The 20,840-nt window shown below is 43.3% G+C and overlaps 1 protein-coding gene across 2 annotated transcripts in view; it reads right to left on the bottom strand.

The window, feature by feature from the left end:
- Positions 1-20,840, bottom strand: part of LOC147641020 (ferredoxin-dependent glutamate synthase, chloroplastic-like) — an 88,047-nt gene that overhangs the window by 27,322 nt on the left and 39,885 nt on the right. Inside the window, exons 3-16 of one of the 2 annotated variants that reach the window (XM_086817370.1) lie at positions 12,054-12,496; positions 11,735-11,866; positions 11,447-11,545; positions 11,218-11,288; positions 9,775-9,871; positions 9,528-9,620; positions 9,255-9,400; positions 9,005-9,164; positions 8,802-8,912; positions 8,486-8,701; positions 8,236-8,393; positions 7,934-8,063; positions 7,790-7,848; positions 7,418-7,523 (exon numbers count right to left, since the gene is read on the bottom strand). In XM_086817370.1, coding sequence (XP_086673496.1) covers positions 7,418-7,523; positions 7,790-7,848; positions 7,934-8,063; positions 8,236-8,393; positions 8,486-8,701; positions 8,802-8,912; positions 9,005-9,164; positions 9,255-9,400; positions 9,528-9,620; positions 9,775-9,871; positions 11,218-11,288; positions 11,447-11,545; positions 11,735-11,866; positions 12,054-12,496 — 2,021 coding nt within the window. Of the gene's footprint in view, positions 1-7,417; positions 7,524-7,789; positions 7,849-7,933; positions 8,064-8,235; positions 8,394-8,485; positions 8,702-8,801; positions 8,913-9,004; positions 9,165-9,254; positions 9,401-9,527; positions 9,621-9,774; positions 9,872-11,217; positions 11,289-11,446; positions 11,574-11,734; positions 11,867-12,053; positions 12,497-20,840 lie in introns of those variants that run through there. The other variant, XM_086817378.1, reaches the window with a different exon arrangement.

Here is a 20,840-nt window from a genome sequence, read left to right as displayed (position 1 = left end):
CGCTTTGAATGGAAAGCCTACATTGGAGTGCTGTTTTTTACTCTCCCCTTGTTGTACAACAACCAATCAGAGCTTACAATCTTATGAAGTTGGGCATCCGGTTCATTGACGACGTGGTAGATACTCGAGGGCAAATTCTTTCTTTTCCGGCAGCATGTCAACAATACAATCTTGGGATGCATCATAGATCTATATGGAAAGCTATTGTAGATCTCTTACACCCTTTCATTCCGATTCCAACATTGGATGTAAGAGACAAGCTTCAAGATTGGCATCTTCAGTCTTCAAATTCAAGATTATCCTCTCAGCCTTTGCATCTATTGACTTCTATACAGGCTTATCGATTGATATTACCTCCTCCATGGATTGCTCATCATGCTAATTCTCTTTGGCATCTAGATAAGTCTTTAGCTTGGTGGAAAGGAAAACTGACATTGATATGGAAGTTGAAAATGCCATTGAAGCAGAGACTCTTTCTTTGGAGATGCATTGTCGGTATTTTTCCAGTGGGAGTGAAATTGGCTCAAAGAAGGATTGCCTCTCCTATTTGGAAGGAGTACTTTTGTTTTGGCATGTTCACATCTGAGGGGCATAGCACTATTTTAAAGTGGTTTTTTCAATAAAGCTCTATGTAAAGAAGTCATGTATGAATATAACAAACTTCCAATAAAGAAGTCGTGACTCTTGAGAGTTAGAGCGCACCCCCCCCCCACCCTGGGCGGGCTTAGCGGTCTGCTGCAGATGTCATCATACTACTAAGAGTATTCCGCATTTATTGTGGTCTTGTTCATATTCCAGAGACCTTCTGGACAAGATCTCCTATTTTTTCTCTCTCAGATTTCCTGCACACAGGTTCTACAGGTTTTTCTGGATGTTTGGCATGTTATCAGCTTCTTTGTCACAGTATTCTCTTTTCTTCCATTGGATCAGATACTGGGCCTTATGGACCCTCTGGCTACAGTGAAATCATGCATATTTGAATTCACCCCTTCAGCACCCTTATGAGTTCTTCCGAGCCTCATTGCGGCAGTCCTTATATGATGCCGTACATGAGGAAGATTTGGATGTTTCTTGTGTTCAGCTTTTCTTTTACTGTTTCTGATGGATAGGACATAGGCTCTTTTCTTGAGCACTGCCCTGATCTTCGATAGAACTTTTTTACTACTGTTTTTTAATTTCTAGGGTTTAGACATCCTCTTGATGTCAAACCCTCTTGTACATTTATGATATAATGCAATTTCAACTGGTTTTACAAAAAAAAAAAAAGAGTGTGTGTGTTTTTTGCGAGACTTGTGTGCCTGTGCGACCTTCGCCTGTGTGCGCCTGTGCGAGCTGCTATCTGTGCGACCTTCGCCTGTGCACCTGTATGCGCCTATGCGACATGCACGCCTATGCCTTGCTACCCACAACCTGTCGAGCTGCGACTTGTATGTTTGATGTGTGACCTATTGTGTGCCTGCGTCCTCTATCCTGCAACCCCTATGATCTGCAGCATATCCGGTCTTCTTCTTCCTTTCGTTTCTTTTCTCTGTACATCCTTTCTAAGTGTGTGTGTGTGTGTGTGTGTGTATGTGTGAGAGGGTCTGTGTACGGTGAAGCTTAGAATGGAATCCTATGCGCAGAAGCTTCTTGGTGGTTCCTCTGAAGTTCTCCATGTTTATGGTAGATCTAAGAAGATGAAAGCTTCAGGTGTCTCGACCTCAGATCTTAGAAATCATTCCTATGATGATTCAGCTGTGCAGCATTTTGCAAACACTTTACACGAAGGTTTCTCATAGATTAAGCGTGCATGGGCAAACAATTCGCTACCATCTTTCACAGTCAATATTCCCGGTGAGGCTTTGATCACTCCAGTTCTAGATTTGGCTGAGAAGGCGGTTGTCTTGTTCTTCCCGAGTCGTATGCCAGCTGCACCCGATGTTGGTTCGTGGCTCAAAGCTATGTTACAAGGTAATTATGTCTATGGATGCTACATAGTTCATTATGAGGTCATCTTCACTGAACCACAGTACAAGCAAATGCTTTTAAAAAATCTCCTCTCTTCTTTGGTGGCGGATTGGTGCATGTGTACCCATGGTCACCTACAAAGGACTACCAACATCTTATTCGCCATAGATGTCTTGTATGGGTGGAGGTGCCCAACATCCCGCTTTACTGTGAACCGACTCTGCCTTATGTTGCTCAGAACTTGGGGAAGGTGGTTTGTCCACCAAGAGCTTCAGGAAATGCACATCGTTTCTACTTCTATGGAACACTGATGTGCCAACGCCACCAAGTGTCACCATCAATGTTGACATGAATGGCATGGTTCCACAACATGCTCATTTTACTCTCAAATGGGGGAGGTTTGCTCATTCTTGTTTCTCTTGTGGGAAATTTCGTCATATGCAATATGAATGTCCTACAGTACTGTTTCCAGCATCGGTCAATGTTGTATCTCCTTCAGAAAAGCCTACTGTTGCTAATATCAACAATGTTCAACCACCAAAAGTGGTGAAGCCCTCTAAAGTGCAACCTGTCAATGGTCAGGACAAGGGCAAAGCCAAGGTGAATAATGCACCATCCGTGTCCAAGGATAAAGATAAGGAAGCTCAGGGATTGAATGCCTAGCAAACACCTAGAAAAGTCTTTAATCCTCGACCCGTAGTCCAAAGGAATTGGACTGAAAATGCTTCTAAAAATGGGTTAGACACTTCTGCCTCTTTCCCAGATGTGGTTAGAGGAGTTGCTTGTGTAGGCAAAATGTGGACAGTTGTATTGCATGGGCAATCAATTCACATGTATGATGGTATTGATGATGATGTTGATGCTCTTGCCAATTGGTTTTCTCTAAATGAATGCAAAATGATGCCCTAGCAGAATCGTCCTGCCCTCATGAAGATGGATTGGTAGATGTTTAGATGGTCACCTGATTTTCACGCTTGTTTTCATCAACATCTCTGCTGTAAATATGTATAAACCAATCAAGTGTGTTTCCTATAATGTGTGTGGCCTCTGTGACGCCAATAAAAGGAGGCTTCTTTGGGACTATGTGAATAAAACCAAACCGCATATCGTTTGTCTTCAAGAGCACAACCAGAATGCTTTTGCTCGTAGACAACGTTTCTTTGCAAGCTAACATATATTCTATGCTGGACAAGGTTTGTTTTCAAGTGTTGTTATGCTATTGAGACATGAGCTTCAGCCAATTATGGCCTTCAATGATCCCGTTGCTAGATGGTTGGTCATACAATGTATCCTAAATGGTTAGAGTTATGAATTTGCATCCTTATATGCCTCGCAAAACTCTATGGAACGGGCAATCATGTGGAGGTCACTGGCCGCTTATCCGTGGATTGCAAATGCCTTTTTGTGTGGGGACTTCAATAATTCTCCGGCCTTTCGTGATACCACTTCTCACCATATGCACATGATTGCTACTGAAAGATGTGATTGGGCAAATGCAATGGCCTTCATGAATGCCACTGACTTGTGGAAGTACCTAACGCCTCGGGCTCCTGGCTTTACATATAAGCATAATGCATTGGATTACTGGGCTAGACTAGACCGATGGTATATGCTTAATGCCACTCAATTTGATGCTTTCACCTGTAACATGTCCATTGATTTCTCCCTCCATCTATCAAATCACTATCCATTGTGTATGAATATGTATTTTGGATTGAATGTTAATGCTCGGCTACTGCCATGCAAAAGACTCTTGCTGGTGAATAATGCTTATCTTTCGCATGATGATTTCAGTTGTATGGTTGTTGCAACGCTTGAGCCATTACAAATGCATGCTATGGTAGACATTGATATGGCATGGTGACTTTTTGTCACCCGCATGCAGTATATCATGCAAGAATATGGACATCATTTTATAAGTGTACAAAGACAATTATTGGCTGATGCAAAGCACACCCTGCAAGTTTTATCAATAGCGAGTCATCCTCGAGGGCTTGCTCCTCATGAGATTGATGTGTTGACAAGAGCTCAATTTTTTATTTAGAGGAATGATCAAAGGAAATTGCTTAAATGGTAAGTTAGAGCTAGACAAAAGTCTATGATGGATAAAGGTTGCTCTTCCAAGGCCTTTTTCAAAAGCCTTTACACTTCATGAAGAACGCATTCTCTCCATAGGCTGAAGAACGCATTCTCTTCATAGGCTGAAGAAATCTAATGATCATTGGACTCAAGACTCTTAAGCTACAAAAAGAAGTCCATAGTCACTTTCAGAGCCTCTTTGTTACGCCCGGTTCACCAAATCAGCAAGTCACGGACACTCGGATTGCCATGCTTGATCTTGTTAATCCGATTATGACTACTTGCCAGGCACAACAAATAGAGTCTTCTTTTACCATGGAGGAATTGAATTTTGCACTGCGTTCTCTCCGTAAATGGAAATCCCGAGGTTGGGATGGTCTCAATATGGAATTCTTTGTGGCTTATTGGGATCTCTTAAAAAATCAACTATTATTTATGATCAATCGGTCTTGGGTTACTGGCCGTCTCCCTTCATGTTGGAAGGAAGGCCTACTACGTATGCTGCCTAAGAAGCAGTTATGTGACCGCTTATCAGATTGGCGCCCGATCACACTCATGCCTGTGATTTACAAATTGGTAGCCAAAATGATTGTCAACCGCATCAAAGACGTTCTTTTTTGATGGTTTGCACCTGAGGCAATATGGCTTTGTGCCACGCCAACAAATCATGGATAACATTGCAAATGCTTATGTGGGTATTGAGTATACTAAATATACAAACCAAGATGTGCTTGTCATACAAATTGATATTGAAAAGGCTTTTGATACAATCCATTGGGATTTTGTAGCCTTGGTCATGGAAAGGATGGGGTTTGGCAATAAAATGAAGAATGTCATCTACTGGCTTTATGAGGTTGGCCAAGCACAGTGCATCATGGAGAATGGTCTATCTATGCCCTAGAAGATGGGTCGTACTTTGGCTTTCCACTTAGTGCTCTTCTTTATGCTATTGCAACGCACCCATGCTATTATACAGAGATAAGATGGTAGAGAATGGCAACTTACATGGCATCACCATACTTGGACGAAAAGACTTTGTTAGTCAGGCATATGCCGATGACTCCTTCCCCAAAAACACGCCAACAGATCTTCAAAATATCATGGATGCCTTGCATCTATATGGATTGACTGCTGGCCTATTTGTGACTTTTTAGAGATCCAAGCTCTTGCCCCTAAACTATTGTGACTGGCATAGTGTTCTATGGCCACGACAGATTTTCCCACCCACAGAAATTGTAAGACACTTGGGATATCCTATTGGTTGGCATGTTTCCCTTAAGCAAGAAAGGCAATGGGTGCTCCAGAAACTCAAATAGTAACTCAACTACTGGAAGCTATCTACGTGGCCCTTGCATGTGCATCTAAGAATTGTACAATACATTCTCATTGCATATGTTCAGTTTCACTTGCCATTATTGCCTTGGACAAAATCAGATTTGGATGTGCTTATGTCAAAGGTGTTGAATTGTCTTTGGCACACAAGTACGGATCGAAAATCTCTTCGTCTTCTCAAAAAGGAATTGGTTTGCACTCCAAAGATGCATGGTGGACTCAACATACTTGATATTCATCTGCATCTCATTGCTTGAAAAAACACCCTTATATTGGAATTGTTACGTCAATGACAACCTTGGGCCATCATGCTTTCTCACTTGGTGACAATCATGCAAACCAAAGCTTTTGGTCATTGGTCTATTTCTTATAAAGAGATTGTTTTTGGAAAGTTTAGAAGACGAATCCCAAGTTGCCCATATGTCACCAGGTTGATTCAAGATTGGCACGTTATTCTAGAATACCTACATTGGAATGGGTGGCAGAAATCAATCAGTAATTCCTTGCGCCTCGAAAACATTCATTGGAGCAATGTGTTTCAAGAGCCTTTGGCCGCTTTAGAGTCTCGCAGATCTTATTTCCTTCATGCACATGGATTGCACAGCATAGATGATGTGGTTGACATGCATGGCATGCTACTTTCCTTCCTTGAAGCGAGGCAACGACTTGGATTGGGTATGCATCATATACAGATTTGGAATACACTAGTGGAATTGCTTGCTCCATTACAGCCTGTGCCTCCGCTTGAAAGCCAAGAGAGACTAGATGATTGGTCATTTGTTCCAGGGAGGCCTCAACTCCACCCTTTTCGTATACCTTTGCTTTCTGCTGCGAAAGCATATCACTTGTTACACCCCCCCCCCCCCTGCCTGGATTCAGCAACATGGCAATCGCTTATAACATCTAAACAAGCCTCAAAGGTGGTGGCGTGATGTGCTCTCACGTTTTTGGAAAAGTAATCTCTCTTAAGCAAAAGGTCTTTCTATGGAGATGTGTGGTGGGAGCATTGCTAGTTGGGGTTTTCTTAGCCCGTAGGCACATTGCATCACCAGATTGTAGAAGATGCTCACAAGAAACAGTCCCCCACATGCTATGGTTTTGCCCCTCCGCTCGTCAGTTCCACGACAATGTCTCGACATGTTTACGCATCAGATTTCTAGGTCGAAGATTCGGTCGAGACTTCTGGCTGTTTTTCATAGTTTCACCACCATTACCAGATTATACACCCTTTCCTACTTGGATGAGATTCTGGGCTCTGTGGAGGCTCTGTGTGACCATCTACACGGCCCGGAATCATCTTATCTTTCCTACTGCTGATTTCTCTTGCTTCACTTACTTCAAGAGATCTCTTCTTCTATCTCTTCAAGATTGCCATGGTCTTGGAGAGCTTCCTTACAATCAGTTAGAGGTGTTTTATCACTATTTCTGAGTAGTGTGTGTCTTGCAGTGAGACACACTCCTTTGTACATTTAATAAATAAACAAAACAGTGATTTCACCCAAAAAAAAATATGTGTGTGTGTGTGTGTGTGTGTGTGTGTGTGATCCGCAGTCGTCGAGCTTGTTGGTTAAGCAAATTTGCATGTCCCCAAGGCTGTGGGCTCAAATCCCACAAGTGCCAAACTGCAGGATGTGAAAAAGAATACGTGTGTGTGTGTGTGTGTGTGTGTGTGTGTGTGTGTGTGTGTGTGTGTTAGCACGAGGCTCTCTTCTTCTCTCAAAAACATACACGCCATAAAGAACTCGAGAAGGCAAATCTATTCTGAGCAAAGAATACATATATATAGGCTTTTAAGTCACTTTTTCTTTTCTAAAAATACACCCAAAAGTATGATACTTTATAGAAGGAATTGACTAGCTTTATTTTCACTCTAAGAGGGTATTCACATGTGGTAGTACACGTGTGCCTTTATGCACCTAGGGCTAACATGTGTGTGTGTGTGTGTGTGTGGGTGGGTGTGTGCGTGTGTGTTTTGATTTATATAATTCATGTGAACAAGTAATATAAGATACTTAAATGCAAGTAAGGCAACACCATCTTGCACAGTCAGAGCTCCTACCTCATCAAGAGTGAGGCCACCTATTCTTGAGACGCTTCCACAAAAGGATGTATTGACGACATCTTCTCCCAACCCATAAATTTCAAAAATCTGTGCTCCACAGTAACTGCAGGCATTGTCAATCGTCAAAACCATGCACAACAAATTACTGTGTTTCGAATCTGGGACAAAACTCTGGATATAAATTCTCATTCAGCTTCCACAATGAGGTGGTCCGTCAAGAATGGGTTAAATCACAACCCTAGAATCAACTGACAGTAAAAGTTAGATGACACCTAAGCTTCTTTATGAAAAGGTTAAGTATGTATGTATGATTAAACTTCCTTCAATTAAACAATAAGGTTCCAAAATATAACATATAAATCAATGTACCTTGACAGTAAGGAAATGCCCATTTTGGATAGAATTTTGAGAATGCCAGCCTTGACTGCCTGCATTCCATTTTCAAACAATCCCAATCAGTCCAACCACAACATAAAGTTAGCACTCCATCATCAACAACACCAGACATTACACCTTGCAGTAATTCAGCTGAGCCTGCTCCATTGTCACTGTGGGCATTTTACCATTCTTCATCAGGTTCACTGTTTTGGTACTAATACGCCACTGTCGTGATGTTTCCAAGGCCAGATATGGACATATTGCACTAAGTACAGACATCAGTAAAAGCCAGTATCAGGCAAACATACCACATGCATAGGATGCGAGTGTTTGATGACTAACAATTCACAAAGTAAAGTAGCACAGGTATCCAGGATGTGCAAGGAGTGCATTACACAAAAAGTGAAGCAAGAGCATGTTAAAAACCAAGGACAAACCTGGCACCATAACCAATCAGACAAGCAAAGTGATGTGTGCTGAAACACTGAGCGGTGTCAGCAATTATAGATACAGACATGCGTAGACCATTTTGAATGAGATGCTGATGTACTGCACCAACTGCCAAAAGCACAGGTATAGCTGGTCTAGTCGCTTCCTGCACTTGGAGACAAAGCCAAACAAGTAAGGCTATTTTTGCACGCATGTCTCATAAAATACAAGCTTTACAAGCAAATAAAAGGCCCAAACCAGATCATCGAGCCGATCACTGAGGATAAGTAGCTGTGATCCTGCGCAAACAGCATCATCTGCCGCTTCACATAATCTATTCAAAGCCTTCTTTAGTGATCCCTCCACACCCCTTCTAACATCATAGAAGATGGGCAGCCTGTATGACTTGAGTTTCTTGTCAGCTTTCAGCATGTCCAATTCTCCATCATTCAAAATAGGGCTTGTCAAAGTTACCTACCATACATCAGAAAACCATCTATACCTTACAACTCGAATTTAACAAGACAAGCATAATGCAGGAGAAGGTATGGGCATTTTAGTTCTCTAGGCACACCTGATCTGCATTCTTTGCATCTACTTCAAGTAGGTTCTCTCGCTTTCCAAGGTTTACTTCAAGCGACATGACTAAACCCTCGCGTAAGGGGTCAATTGCAGGATTTGTTACCTGCAAGCAACCAGATTTCACACATTTTTGTTATGTGAATACGTATCAAAAACCAAGATGATTGCAACCATGAATGTAACACAAACTCTTACCTGAGCAAAGCGTTGCTTGAAATAGTCATAAAGCATATGAGGTTTTTGAGATAGCGCAGCCAGAGGAATGTCATCCCCCATGCAAAAAGTTGGTTCTTTCCCTTGTGACGCCATGCTTTCAATCACAAGCTGCACATCTTCCAAAGAATACCCAAATGCTCTACACAAAGACATGAACGTTATGACAAAACATGACTGCATGCATGAGTGAACTAATGGATCCTATAAAAAATTAAGCTCAGGGACTTACTGCTGAAGCTTCAAAACTTTGTCACTTTCCCAAAGGTTAGAAGCAGGAAACTTTACAGGTTGCAAAGGTCGGCTCATTTCAGCAACCCACTGCTTGTAAGGTTTTGAATTGGCAACGCGCTTTTTAACCTCGGTATTTTCTGACACCTACACATGGTAGAGCATTATTATGTAGCTGTTTTTAATGATCGACATTCAAGCTATGTCTATAGTAGGGATCAATCACATTTTAAAAAGAATTTGTTTACATATCAGCAAAAAAATTATTGATTACTTGTCCTGTTTCAAGATCCACTGTGATCATCATTCCTGGACCCAGCCGCCCTTTAGATATGACCTTCGATTCGTCCAAATTTAGCACTCCCACCTTTCAAATCAAAAAGCATGTAACTGCCTTGCACTTATTTTGAATGCCCTTTGAAATGCCATGCACTCTTGTTCTCTAAGGAAAAATGTCAACAACAGCGAACACAGTGACCAGTCCCAATCTCATTTATGAACATTATGGAACAGAAACAAACCTCAGATGCCACATACAGCATGTCATCTGCTGTTCTCCAAAACCTGGCAGGCCGAAGTCCATTACGGTCAAGACAAGCTCCCACAGTTCTTCCATTGCTGCATAAGGATGACCAGCAATCTCAGTACTCCAACCATAAACCATCAACACAAAGTCAACAAACTGTGTGAGTGCACAATAGCACTGTCCATGGTCCCACAGGGAGAGACAAAGATAGAGACAAACAAAAAGAGAGAAAGAAAGAAAGAAAGAAAGTTGTATTAACATCTACAAAGGGCCAAAATGACCTATGAGACCAAAAGGTTACATCATGTCCATGAAATATATCATCATGGGTACTTAAAAAAAAATCAAAGAAAGTAATAAGAGCTGAAATGTCAGATCTGATCCCAAGACAAAAAGTATGGTCACACACACACACACACACACACACACACACACACAGAAATGAAATGAAATGATATATAAACGTCTCTAAGAGGCCATAATGGCCTATGAGACCAAAACTGAGAGTACATCTGAAGTTGGTGTCTCATCAAAGAGAACAACTAAATGAGACTAAAAAGTACAATAAACTGATTGTCTTACAGTTATAAAAACAGAATTGTAAGACTCCGAGATGATACTGAGTAGAAAATACTGGAAAATGTATATCAGGTAGATCCATGTATGCTGAGAGAGAGAGAGAGAGAGAGAGAGAGAGAGGTACACTCCTATGTGCGCTCAGAAAGAAAGAAAGAAAGAAAGAAAGAAAGGTATATTAATGTCTTCAGAAGGCCCGATGGGATTATGGGCCTATGAGACAAAACCTGTAGATACAATGTCCATGGCATATGATCATCATGGAAACTGAATACTGAAAATGAAAATGAAACATCATGATACAGTATCATCCTAGAGCTTCTGAAAGGTGGAAGGGAGAGCCAGGTCTAAAGCTAGGGAAACGCAGATCTAGCATCTGTAAGTGACCAATCCCCAATTATATGAAGAAAAAGCACTTATGACACAAGGACTGCTATACTTGTACAATCAGAAACCCAGTGGTCTTCATTCTGAAGTTCTAAAAGCAGAGGAGCCTACTTGCATCTGTCTAAACCAGCCGAGGCAATCGTAAACGGGGAGGCCTCCACAAAACTGCATCCAATACAATGCTGAGGCAAATAGCCTTAAGTGCTGTGGCAAAGCAACGTGGTCGCAAGAAGACAAAAATTAAAAACTCCCACTACTAACGTCAGCACCATCCAGACCATCAAACAGAATGAGATACAGCATAACTACATGGAACTAAAATACCAGTTTAATCAGTAATAAAAGGACTCAAAAGACTGATAAGTGAAAATGTTCTGTACCACACAAAAACACATGTTTTATAGAGAGGGAACCAAAAGCTGGCCAGATGCAACAAAGCCTCCTTGGAAGTTAGAGTTTGCCTTCATAACCTCACCTGAACAACAACAGAGCAGGTCCATCCCATGCCTCCATTTGTCCCTTGTAGTATTCGTAAAAGTCAACAACCTGAAGCACAAGAGTCAAAAAAGCTTCACAAAAACTTAACAAGAAAACAACTAGCATGACCTAGAAGGGTAACCTCAAAAACAAAATCAGAATCATGCCAAATGCCATTTTTTAAGATTTTCAAGCCATAATAAGCTGCATTTCAATTTATTAAGTACCTCGGGGTATTTAATCATCAAAGTAGGATGCTTCTTGTATGCTTCTGGAACCAGCATCATCAATGCTTCTTCAGGACTTCTGCCACTCCTCATGAGTAGCTGATCAATTGTGGAAAACCGAATCAATCTGATCAACAAAATGATAAATGCATTCGTCCCTACTTCCTCGTGAAGACATAAGACAACACTAAAGCAAAACCTAAACTTTCAAGCACTTCTTACTCAATGCTTTACCATCAGAAAACTGAAAACTTTATGCAATCACAGAAGCAATGAATGTGGCTGTACCTCCGCTACTGCATCAAGATTTGCTGAGTCTGAAGCCTTGGAATTTCCATAGGGACGAATCTCATCTTCTCTTCCGTGCCAAACAGCAGATTTCATGGAAGATTCTCGGGATCGCATCCAATTTAAGTTTCCCTACAGTCAGCATGGTTTAGAATGCTCAAGTTTCATAAATATAATCTCCTTTTTGGGCAAACTACATATGATTTTGAAAATTCAACCAGAGCTACAGCAGCTTGATTTCGTAACCTTAAAAATGTGGCAAACTTGCAGATAAAGAGGTCAAAGCCTTTACAGCCCCTTTGGAGCGTTGTGTGGATACCTGCAATGTATTAATCTCCCCATTGTGACCAAGAAATCTCATCGGCTGGGCCAGAGGCCACCTCGGATTGGTATTTGTACTGTAGCGTCTATGATAAATGGCGAACGGTGACGTGAATAGTGAATCCTGTAGGTCCAAGTAAAAGCTTCCCAAAGCTTCTGATCTAAGCATTCCTTTGTAAACTACCGTTGAGTTGGAGAGCGAACAGATATATAAATCTTGACCCCAGGACTCAGACTCTGCTGCCTTCTCAATCAGCTTTCGTGATATATACAACTCTGTTTCAACCTCTTCACGAGATCCTTCATTAGCAACTTTCACCAAAACCTGTTGGATGTTAGGTAAAGTTATCTTTGCATAATAGCCAACCACTGATAGATTCACGGGAACGGGCCTCCATCCAAGAACCTCTACCCCTTCTTGGGTGAAAATACGCTCTACAACTGCAAAACCATCACAAGTCCAGCTTAGAACATCAATGAGTAACGAGACTGCAAGATCCAAAATGGATTAGTCGAAATGATTTACTGATATCCAAAATTCATAACTAGTCAAGAAATACTCAAAAATTATCCCTCACAAACAAGTTGATGCTCTAAAGGACATCCTCTGTTCACACAGAATTCTAAAATAGTGCCAATTGTGAAGCATTGAAATATGAACACAGCTATATGGTGAATGACAAATCACATTTCTCAAGAAGCAGCCCTGTTCCCTCCCCAAAATCTCATATATTCACAAAGATACAAGTGCCTTTTTATCCTTGATTCCAAAGCGGCACACCATGTACATGAACAGCTTGCAAAGAAGGACTTGAGAGCTTTTGGGTAAATGTATCCTATGAACACCTGAAAAGTCTTGGATGATGGGTGTGTAAATGACTATACAGCAAATGCAATACATTGAAAAATACACCTTAACCTGCTTGTGAATGAATGCACGAATCCACATAAGTCTGCAAATATATATTAAACATGTACCATAAGGTACAGTAGGTTCCTTAAAGACAGGTGCCGGTGCTCATAAGTTGTTCACAACCTATTTGTACCAGTTCAATCCATCAGGTCATTGTAAGTCATCATAAGTGCTCTTGATTCTACACATGGCTGGGCACAATCTAAACCAAAGAAGAGATAAAATTAGTCACTAAAAACAAGCAAGCAAAAATAGGAAAAACAAATGTAAAAGACACACAGCAAATATTAACAATAATAATAATATAAGGAAATAACACCATAACATACCACTGTTAAGAGACTAAAAAACTTACCAATACATCAATTACATAGTCAAATTAAATTTAAACACAACAGTTGCAAAACTAGATATATGAATTACTAAACCAGAAAACAATATCTTTATTGACACAACAAGAAATGCAAAGACCACAAGGATTTCTATAAAACAAGCTAGAAATTTGAAAGACTGATTAACGATGACAAAATGCATTCCATGTAACAAGCTACAAATTTTATATGACTAATTAACAACAACAAAACAAGCACAGACAAAAATAGAAAAAGCGTGAACTTTACCGAAAAAGATTGTCCAGTAAGTATAAGATCATCAACTCCATTATGCATAGCATGGACTAGGTGCTACAACATCCCTACTCACGTCATCAGTGCCCAAGAGTAGGTGTATTTTCACAAAAAAAAAATCTTGTCTAGAACAAAGACAGTTTTTATACGAAGACCAGCAAGCTCACTTTCTATCACTTCTCCAAAGGTGAAGGGCAATAGGCTAGGTGGCACACTACTCTAGATAAGTGAGGATGGGCGCCCACACTATGCAAAGGGGGGGCACCCATGGACAAAAGGCTCAAAAGGGTGTGGTTGCCTGGGCATACATGTGCGCCAACCAAAGGAATATGTCCATCACCAAAAGAGGAAAGCATACCGAGATAAAAAAGTGTGACCTCCCCAAACAGAAGATGACGAGCACGCTAACACCCCCTCCTCACATCCTGGTGGGGAGAAAACTCCAAGAAAATGAAAATATGGAAGCGATTCCGCAAACAACCACCAAGGCACATCTCCTCCCTAGAGACTTGTGAAACTTGTACACCAGAAAATCTCCTCGGATCCAAAAGATAAAAGTCAACCACCTACTGTTGGTAAAAACTACCCACACCAAGTCTGATAAACTTGTCAATGCAACCCCTGTTAGGCCAGGGGCCATATGAAATGGCCCCTTGCCCCCACACTCTTCCATGTATATATTATTCTGGAATTTTATTGGTGTATATAGCAGAGTTAGACAAGCTTCTCTCTCTCTTTCATCTGTGTATAGCTCTCTACAGCAGTTGTCTTCATTTCCGCTGTGCATTCGGACATGGTATCAGAGCCCCAAGTGGCTTGAAGCTTGGAGACAATGGGACGTCGAGGGTTTGCTGATTGAGGTGCTGACTGGAGACTGTTTGGGCTGTATGGAACTTTAGAAGGCAGCCATCACCGTTGGACAGCCACCTTGCATTCTATTTGCAGCCTCTTCTTCTTCTATTTTCCCACCCACCTTCCCTTCACAAGACCTTGTGAACCCTTGAGATGGCAGATTTGCTTGAGATGGCTGAGAAGCACGTGATGATCCCGAGACTCCCCACGTTCCTGGTGGACCGACAGTTGGATGGGAACAACTACGGCATATGGAAGGTAATGATGGAACTTGTTTTGGAGTCCTATGACTTGGCTGATTTCATTGTTGTTGGGGTTCCACGGTCGGAGTTGGAAGATGGGGAGTTACCCTCTATTCGGAAGTAACGGGAAGCACAAGCACAGTTATAGGATCGTGTTAATGCCCAAGTCCGTTCTTTCATCTTCCTCAATTGCACACCACAGGTGATCAATCACATAAAGCATATGACGCTGGCCAGAGGGATTTGGCAGCATTTGGCTTCTCTCTACAATAGGGTATCACCCATGAAGAGTATCTCCTTGGAAGCTCAGATGCGGGTGATGAATCTTACAAAGTCGTCGACGATGCGGGAGCACATCAACAAGTTGCAAGCTCTTCAGCAGGAGGTTCTCCAAGCTGGGAAAGAGATATCGTTAGAGGATATGGCCATAATGTTGTTGTCACACTTGCCCTCTCAGTACTCAACTTTTTACTCCTCTTTGATCACCAGTGGCAGGCTCAGCACCATCACATGGGAGGAGCTTGTGCCCATGGTCTTGGACCATGAAGAGCGATTCACGAACCCTCCACAGGGTGGAGGTTTTGAGGCCTTGACTGGCCAACGGTTGAAAGGCCGTAACAACAACAACAAGGGCAAAGGGAAGTCTTCATCGGAGAAGTCTTCTGAGAAGAAGCCCGATTCAAACCAAGAGAAAATGAAGGCCGAAAGGACCTGTAATGATTGTGGCGAGAAAGGCCACTATTGGAGGAAGTGTCCCAAGCGGACTGGGAAGAGTGCAAATTCTTTAGCTTCAGCTGCAAAGACTCCAGCCTTTGTGCACTTGGAGATGTTCGACACCGATACTTCATCTTCTTCAAGCGAGGAGGCAGTTGGCTTCACTGCCAAGTATACTCGGGAATAGATTCTTGATAGTGGTGCTTCCAAGCACATGACTCCTTCCTGTGACTTCTTTCAAGATCTGAAACGGCAATCAGGTCGCATTTTCATTGGTGACAATTCCACCATACCGATTCCCAATGAGGACCGGATGGAGATCATTCCCGATGGCAGAGGGGGGAAGCATTCCTCTCATGTTCTTTACGTCCCCGCACTTGGTTTTCATCTGTTGTCAGTGCATGAGGTTTGCAAGACTGGCTTCCGGGTGGAGTTTGAGGAGCATTCTGTTGCTCTACGGGACCGCGAGACTCGCCAAGTTGTTAGGGAAGGCAGAGTGGAGAATGGTATATACAAACTCTCAGCACTCTTCTCTTTGACAGGTTCTCAAATTGGTGATTTGTGGCACTTTCGGTTTGGCCACTTGAATGTGGATGCGCTGCGGCGAGCTTTCCTAGACCAGATGGTGGTTGGCTTTCCATATGCGCTGTGCACCCCCTCTCTAGAGAGGTTGTCATGAGCCGGAGAACCACAAAGATACAGCAAGACATGAAGGTCTGCATGCCAAAATGGTTGTAAAGACTCGCTCTAAAAAGACTCAAATCTCCCACTACACCACTGCTATCTTGTCTCTCGAGAAAGCATAGAAAAGAGACCGCAGAAACCTCACACCAACAAAGAGGCGTCGCAAGTGAAAGATGATCCCTGGATAACCAAGGCAATATCATGATCACGATAACAAGCTCTAGAGGCATGGGGAATGAAAATGCCCTAGTCATGCTGCAATTGCTCTACACCAAGAGCTGCCAAAAGCTGTGCAAAAGCATCCTCAATGGAGGTGGGCAGAGCAACCTGTAGGAGTTTTGACATCAAAGCATAACATAAATCCTCATTCTCAGGTCTAAAATGTCTGACAAGTAAAATCAAATGGTGAAGAGAAACTACTGTGAAACTGCCCCAAACCTAAATCCCAAACATCCGGAACAAATGGAAGTTCCACCTTGCACGTTGCTTTTCAAAGCTGTCACATGCCGTTCCGGAAAGTCTCCGAGTGAGCTACACTGCATAAGCATTTAGATGCAGTTTCAGCACTCAATTCTGAGGCCAGACGAGCAAGTTAGAGCATCCCAAAAGTGCATTAATTTTTGCATTTAACCCATAGCGTAAAACCATAGGATAAAAGAATTTAAATGATTTTTTCCAACTTTGGACAAACTTGAAGTAGTCGGGCAAAATCAGCCTATTAGAATAAAAGAAGACCTTTGCATTCACGTTAAAGCATCAAAAATCAGCAATTACTTGCGTTCTCTCTCTCTCTCTCTCTCTCTCTCTCTCTCTCTCTCTCTCTCTCGCTTTAGACCCACATAGCCCTCTGGACGAGATCAGGACGAGATCACGAGAGGATTGGCAGGTGTTCTACATGCATCCGCCTCATATGCGTTTCCCTACACTATGATCCCTTCCACCCACCCCCGCAGCACTGCCCCACAGAACAGTTGGTATGATGATGAGTATCGTGAGACACAAGCACACCTACAGCGTGAGATTGCCATTGGGTCTCACACGCATAGACAGGCCAGGATGATCTTTCAGTGCCTTGTGCGGAGGAAGAAACGAGCCTATCTGGCTAAGCTAGAGGAGGAGATCTACCAACTCTTCCTGGGGAAGGACAGCAAGAGGGCATGGAAGATGTTTCAGGAGAGACAGCCTGGTACTCCAATCACTGCACCTCAGGCATGGCATACTCATGCTAGAGAGCTATATGATGCACCAAGACAGCCCCCCACCCCCCCCTCCACTGGGAGCTAGACCGGCTAGCAGCACCTTTTTTACTATGCGGATGGTGCTAGATGCGATAAACAGGTTACAGAATGGAAAGGCACAGGATCATGATGGGCTAGCCGGAGAGCACTTTTCATATGCACGAGACACTTTGGCTCCGCTCATCGTACATGTGTTTAATCGTGCCATTTGTGAGGGTTTCCCGACAAGCTCGACAAAGCATATCATTGTACCACTCTTTAAGAGTGGGGACCCCATGGTACCAAGCAACTACAGGACAATCATGATTGGTCATTACTTGGCCAAATTATATGGCTCTATATTGGAGTCGGAGCTGAGCCGATGGGCAAAGAGGCATGGTCATCGAGCACATGGACAGGCTAGCTTCAGGAGAGGATTTACTACCTTGGATCACATACTGACACTTTGGGCACTTATTGAAGAGCGTAGGGCACAGAAGAGAAGGATATACTACTGCTTTGTGGACTTCCGCAAAGCCTTCGATACCGTACCACGTGTTAGGCTTATGCACAGATAGCATGACATTGAGGTACCCGAGGATATGCAGTGGGGGATATATGCTTTGTATGAATCTGTGACAGGCAGAGTCCGAGCTCCAAGCGGACTATTTGATAGGGTGACCACCACAATAGGGGTGAAGCAGGGATGCCCGCTATCGCCCACCCTCTTTGGAAATTGGATTGTACATTGATGCCATCTCTGATTATGTAGACAGATTGGGAGGCCCAGGGGCATGCCTGGCAAGGGTGTTGATACCCATCTTGTTATATGTTGATGATATTGTTCTAATCTCAGACTCTCCAGAGGGACTACAGAGACACATGGATGCATTACAGGCTTTCTGTGCGGATAGAGATCTGACAGTGAACCTTGGGAAAACCAAGGTTATGGTGTTTAACACCACACAGGCATGGGTGACGAGATCAGAGCCTCAATTCACTTTCCAAGGGGAGCCCGTAGAGTACGTCAAGTCATATGTCTACTTGGGAGTTACTTTCACAGGACCGCGTTTCTCCCTGAAGGAGGCAGCAGCAACTAGATTAGCTCAAGGGCATGCAGCCTTGGGGGCACTTGAGAGGCAGTGTGCACACATACAGTTTCAGGAGCCACGCACCAAATTGTGGCTATTTGATACGCTTGTCACACCGACCCTCCTATACGGAGCTCCAATTTGGGGGCCCAGTATACATCACAGATCTCAGAGAGGGACAGATGAGGGATGGAGGCAAATGGAGAGACCACTGATTATGATGATTGCCTGCATGATTCGGAGCAAATCGTCAGTACCACATGAGATTGTTCAGGCTGAGCTGGGTGCCCCACCAGTAGTAACCGACGCCCTATTCCAGGCAGTTACCTTTTTACACCCGCTATGGGAGCTCCCTCAGCAAAGGTACTCCCGTTTGGCATTGACCTCATCCATACAGTTGGCAGAGGATGGAGATACTCATTGTTGGTACGCTCAGATGAGATCATGGTTTGACCTACATGGTTTGCAGATAGAGACACTACCCCCCTTTCAGTACAGTCTAGATTGTCCATTTTTGGATCTCACCCGCTCAGAGCAAAACCACGTGATCACGATGGATATCATCAGCGTGGACACACAGAGGACATGGACTAGCCCCCTTGAGCCCTTGGGCAACAATGGCTCATTACAAGAGCCATTTTCTACACCTCTCACCGGATGATTTTATCACTCGCCCGGCATACGTGGATGTACACCTATCACATGGGATACGTTGTGCCATTGGACAAATCCGAACCTCATCACACCAGCTGCGGTTGAGACAGGGCGATATGTGCATCAGATCTTGGATGACCGCATTTGTTAACTATGCTACCAGGAGGTAGCGACAGAGGAACACTAAATTTGCCGATGTACAGTCTATTATGAGATCCGAGGGAGATATCACTGCCTCTTCCGAGAGGGTTTTGGGCCATTACGCAGGGTCATGGAGTTTGAGGATCATAGATGCCTAGGATTGTTTCTACTTGAGCTCAGGAGACAGAAAGAGACCCTCTTGGCAAACAGGAGGCCGAGCCATGATGTACCTAGATAGAGGACCCTGACAGATTTCTTCGGCACCAGCACCAGCAACCCAGCCCACACACCTCCTGATACCTCCTCCATTGGGCCATCAGGGCACCGACCACACTCCCAGGGAGTCACCACTAATAGAGCAGTTATCTTATGTCGTGCTCGTCGCCCACGCCCACCAGGATCCCGACCACAGCATCCTCACCATCGCTAGATCAAAGCCATTATCACTCGGCATCGGAGGCGCCTACCTCGCTTCTACGACCTCTCCATTCTAGACAGCCCCATGGCGGAGATACTTGATCTAAGGAGAGGGCAACACTTCAACTGATCAGCGTACATGGATATACCTGATATACATTTTTCAGTATTTTCCAGTATTTTCTACTCAGTATCATCTCGGAGTCTTATAGTTCTGTTCTTATAACTGTAGGACAATCGGTTTATTGTACTTTTTAGTCTCATTTAGTTGTTCTCTTTGATGAGACACCAACTTCAGATGTACTCTCAGTTTTGGTCTCATAGGCCACTATGGCCTCTTAGAGACGTTAATATATCATTTCATTTCATTCATTTCATTTCTCATCATCCCGGGAGGAGACCACACACACAGATCAGCCCCAGCCCGCGCCCATGCAAAGGCAGCAGATCAGCCCCACAAACTAGCGCACATAGCAGCAGAGAAGGCAACCTACAATTCATGGACTGTACGGCTAGCCTCTGGCAGCCTGGCCCATGCCCAGCACAGCAGTTCCCGCATCTTCCCACATTTTCCGACAGTCTCTAGCAGTTTCTCGCAATCCCCGCATTCCCGCAATTTCCTGCAAAAGTTCCGGACTTTACTCCGGCATTGTCAGCAATTGTACATACACAATATAATCAGTGAGGTTTAGGTAGCCTCCGGGTTATCGTCTACATCTCTCTCTATGCATTGTTCTCCATTTGTTTACATTGCATTCTTTGGGCACACTTCACAATGAGCACATTGTTCTTTCATTGTGTTCGTGAGTAGCTTCTACACGGGTGGACCCCGTTGGTGGATAGTGCAGTTTTACTGGTGGTGTGTTACAAAGGGACCTCAGTGTTAGTGCCTTGTCCACCAAAGCAGGAGATTATTTGTCCAATTGATGCACTTTCCATCCTTTACGTGCAGCCAATGCAATCACTGATCTTATTGTGGTCATTCTCGAAGTAGGAGCAAAAGTCTCCTCATAATCTATTCCCTTTTTCTGGGAGTGGCCTTTAGCCACAAGTCTTGCTTTGTACCTGTCAATAGTACCATCAGATTTTCTTTTGACTTTATACACCCACTTTGTTCCAATGACATGCTTGCCTTAAGGCGATTCCACAAGATCCCAAGTATTGTTCTTCATGATAGAAGAGATTTCAGCTTGCATAGCTTGCACCCAATGCTCATTCTCATGTGCTTCTTCAT

Source organism: Cibotium barometz, chromosome 2 (assembly GCF_041138505.1).
Source record: "Cibotium barometz isolate CiBa-2024 chromosome 2, ASM4113850v1, whole genome shotgun sequence".
Classification (NCBI taxonomy): domain Eukaryota; kingdom Viridiplantae; phylum Streptophyta; class Polypodiopsida; order Cyatheales; family Cibotiaceae; genus Cibotium; species Cibotium barometz.
This window is presented reverse-complemented; position numbering and strand designations above follow the sequence as displayed.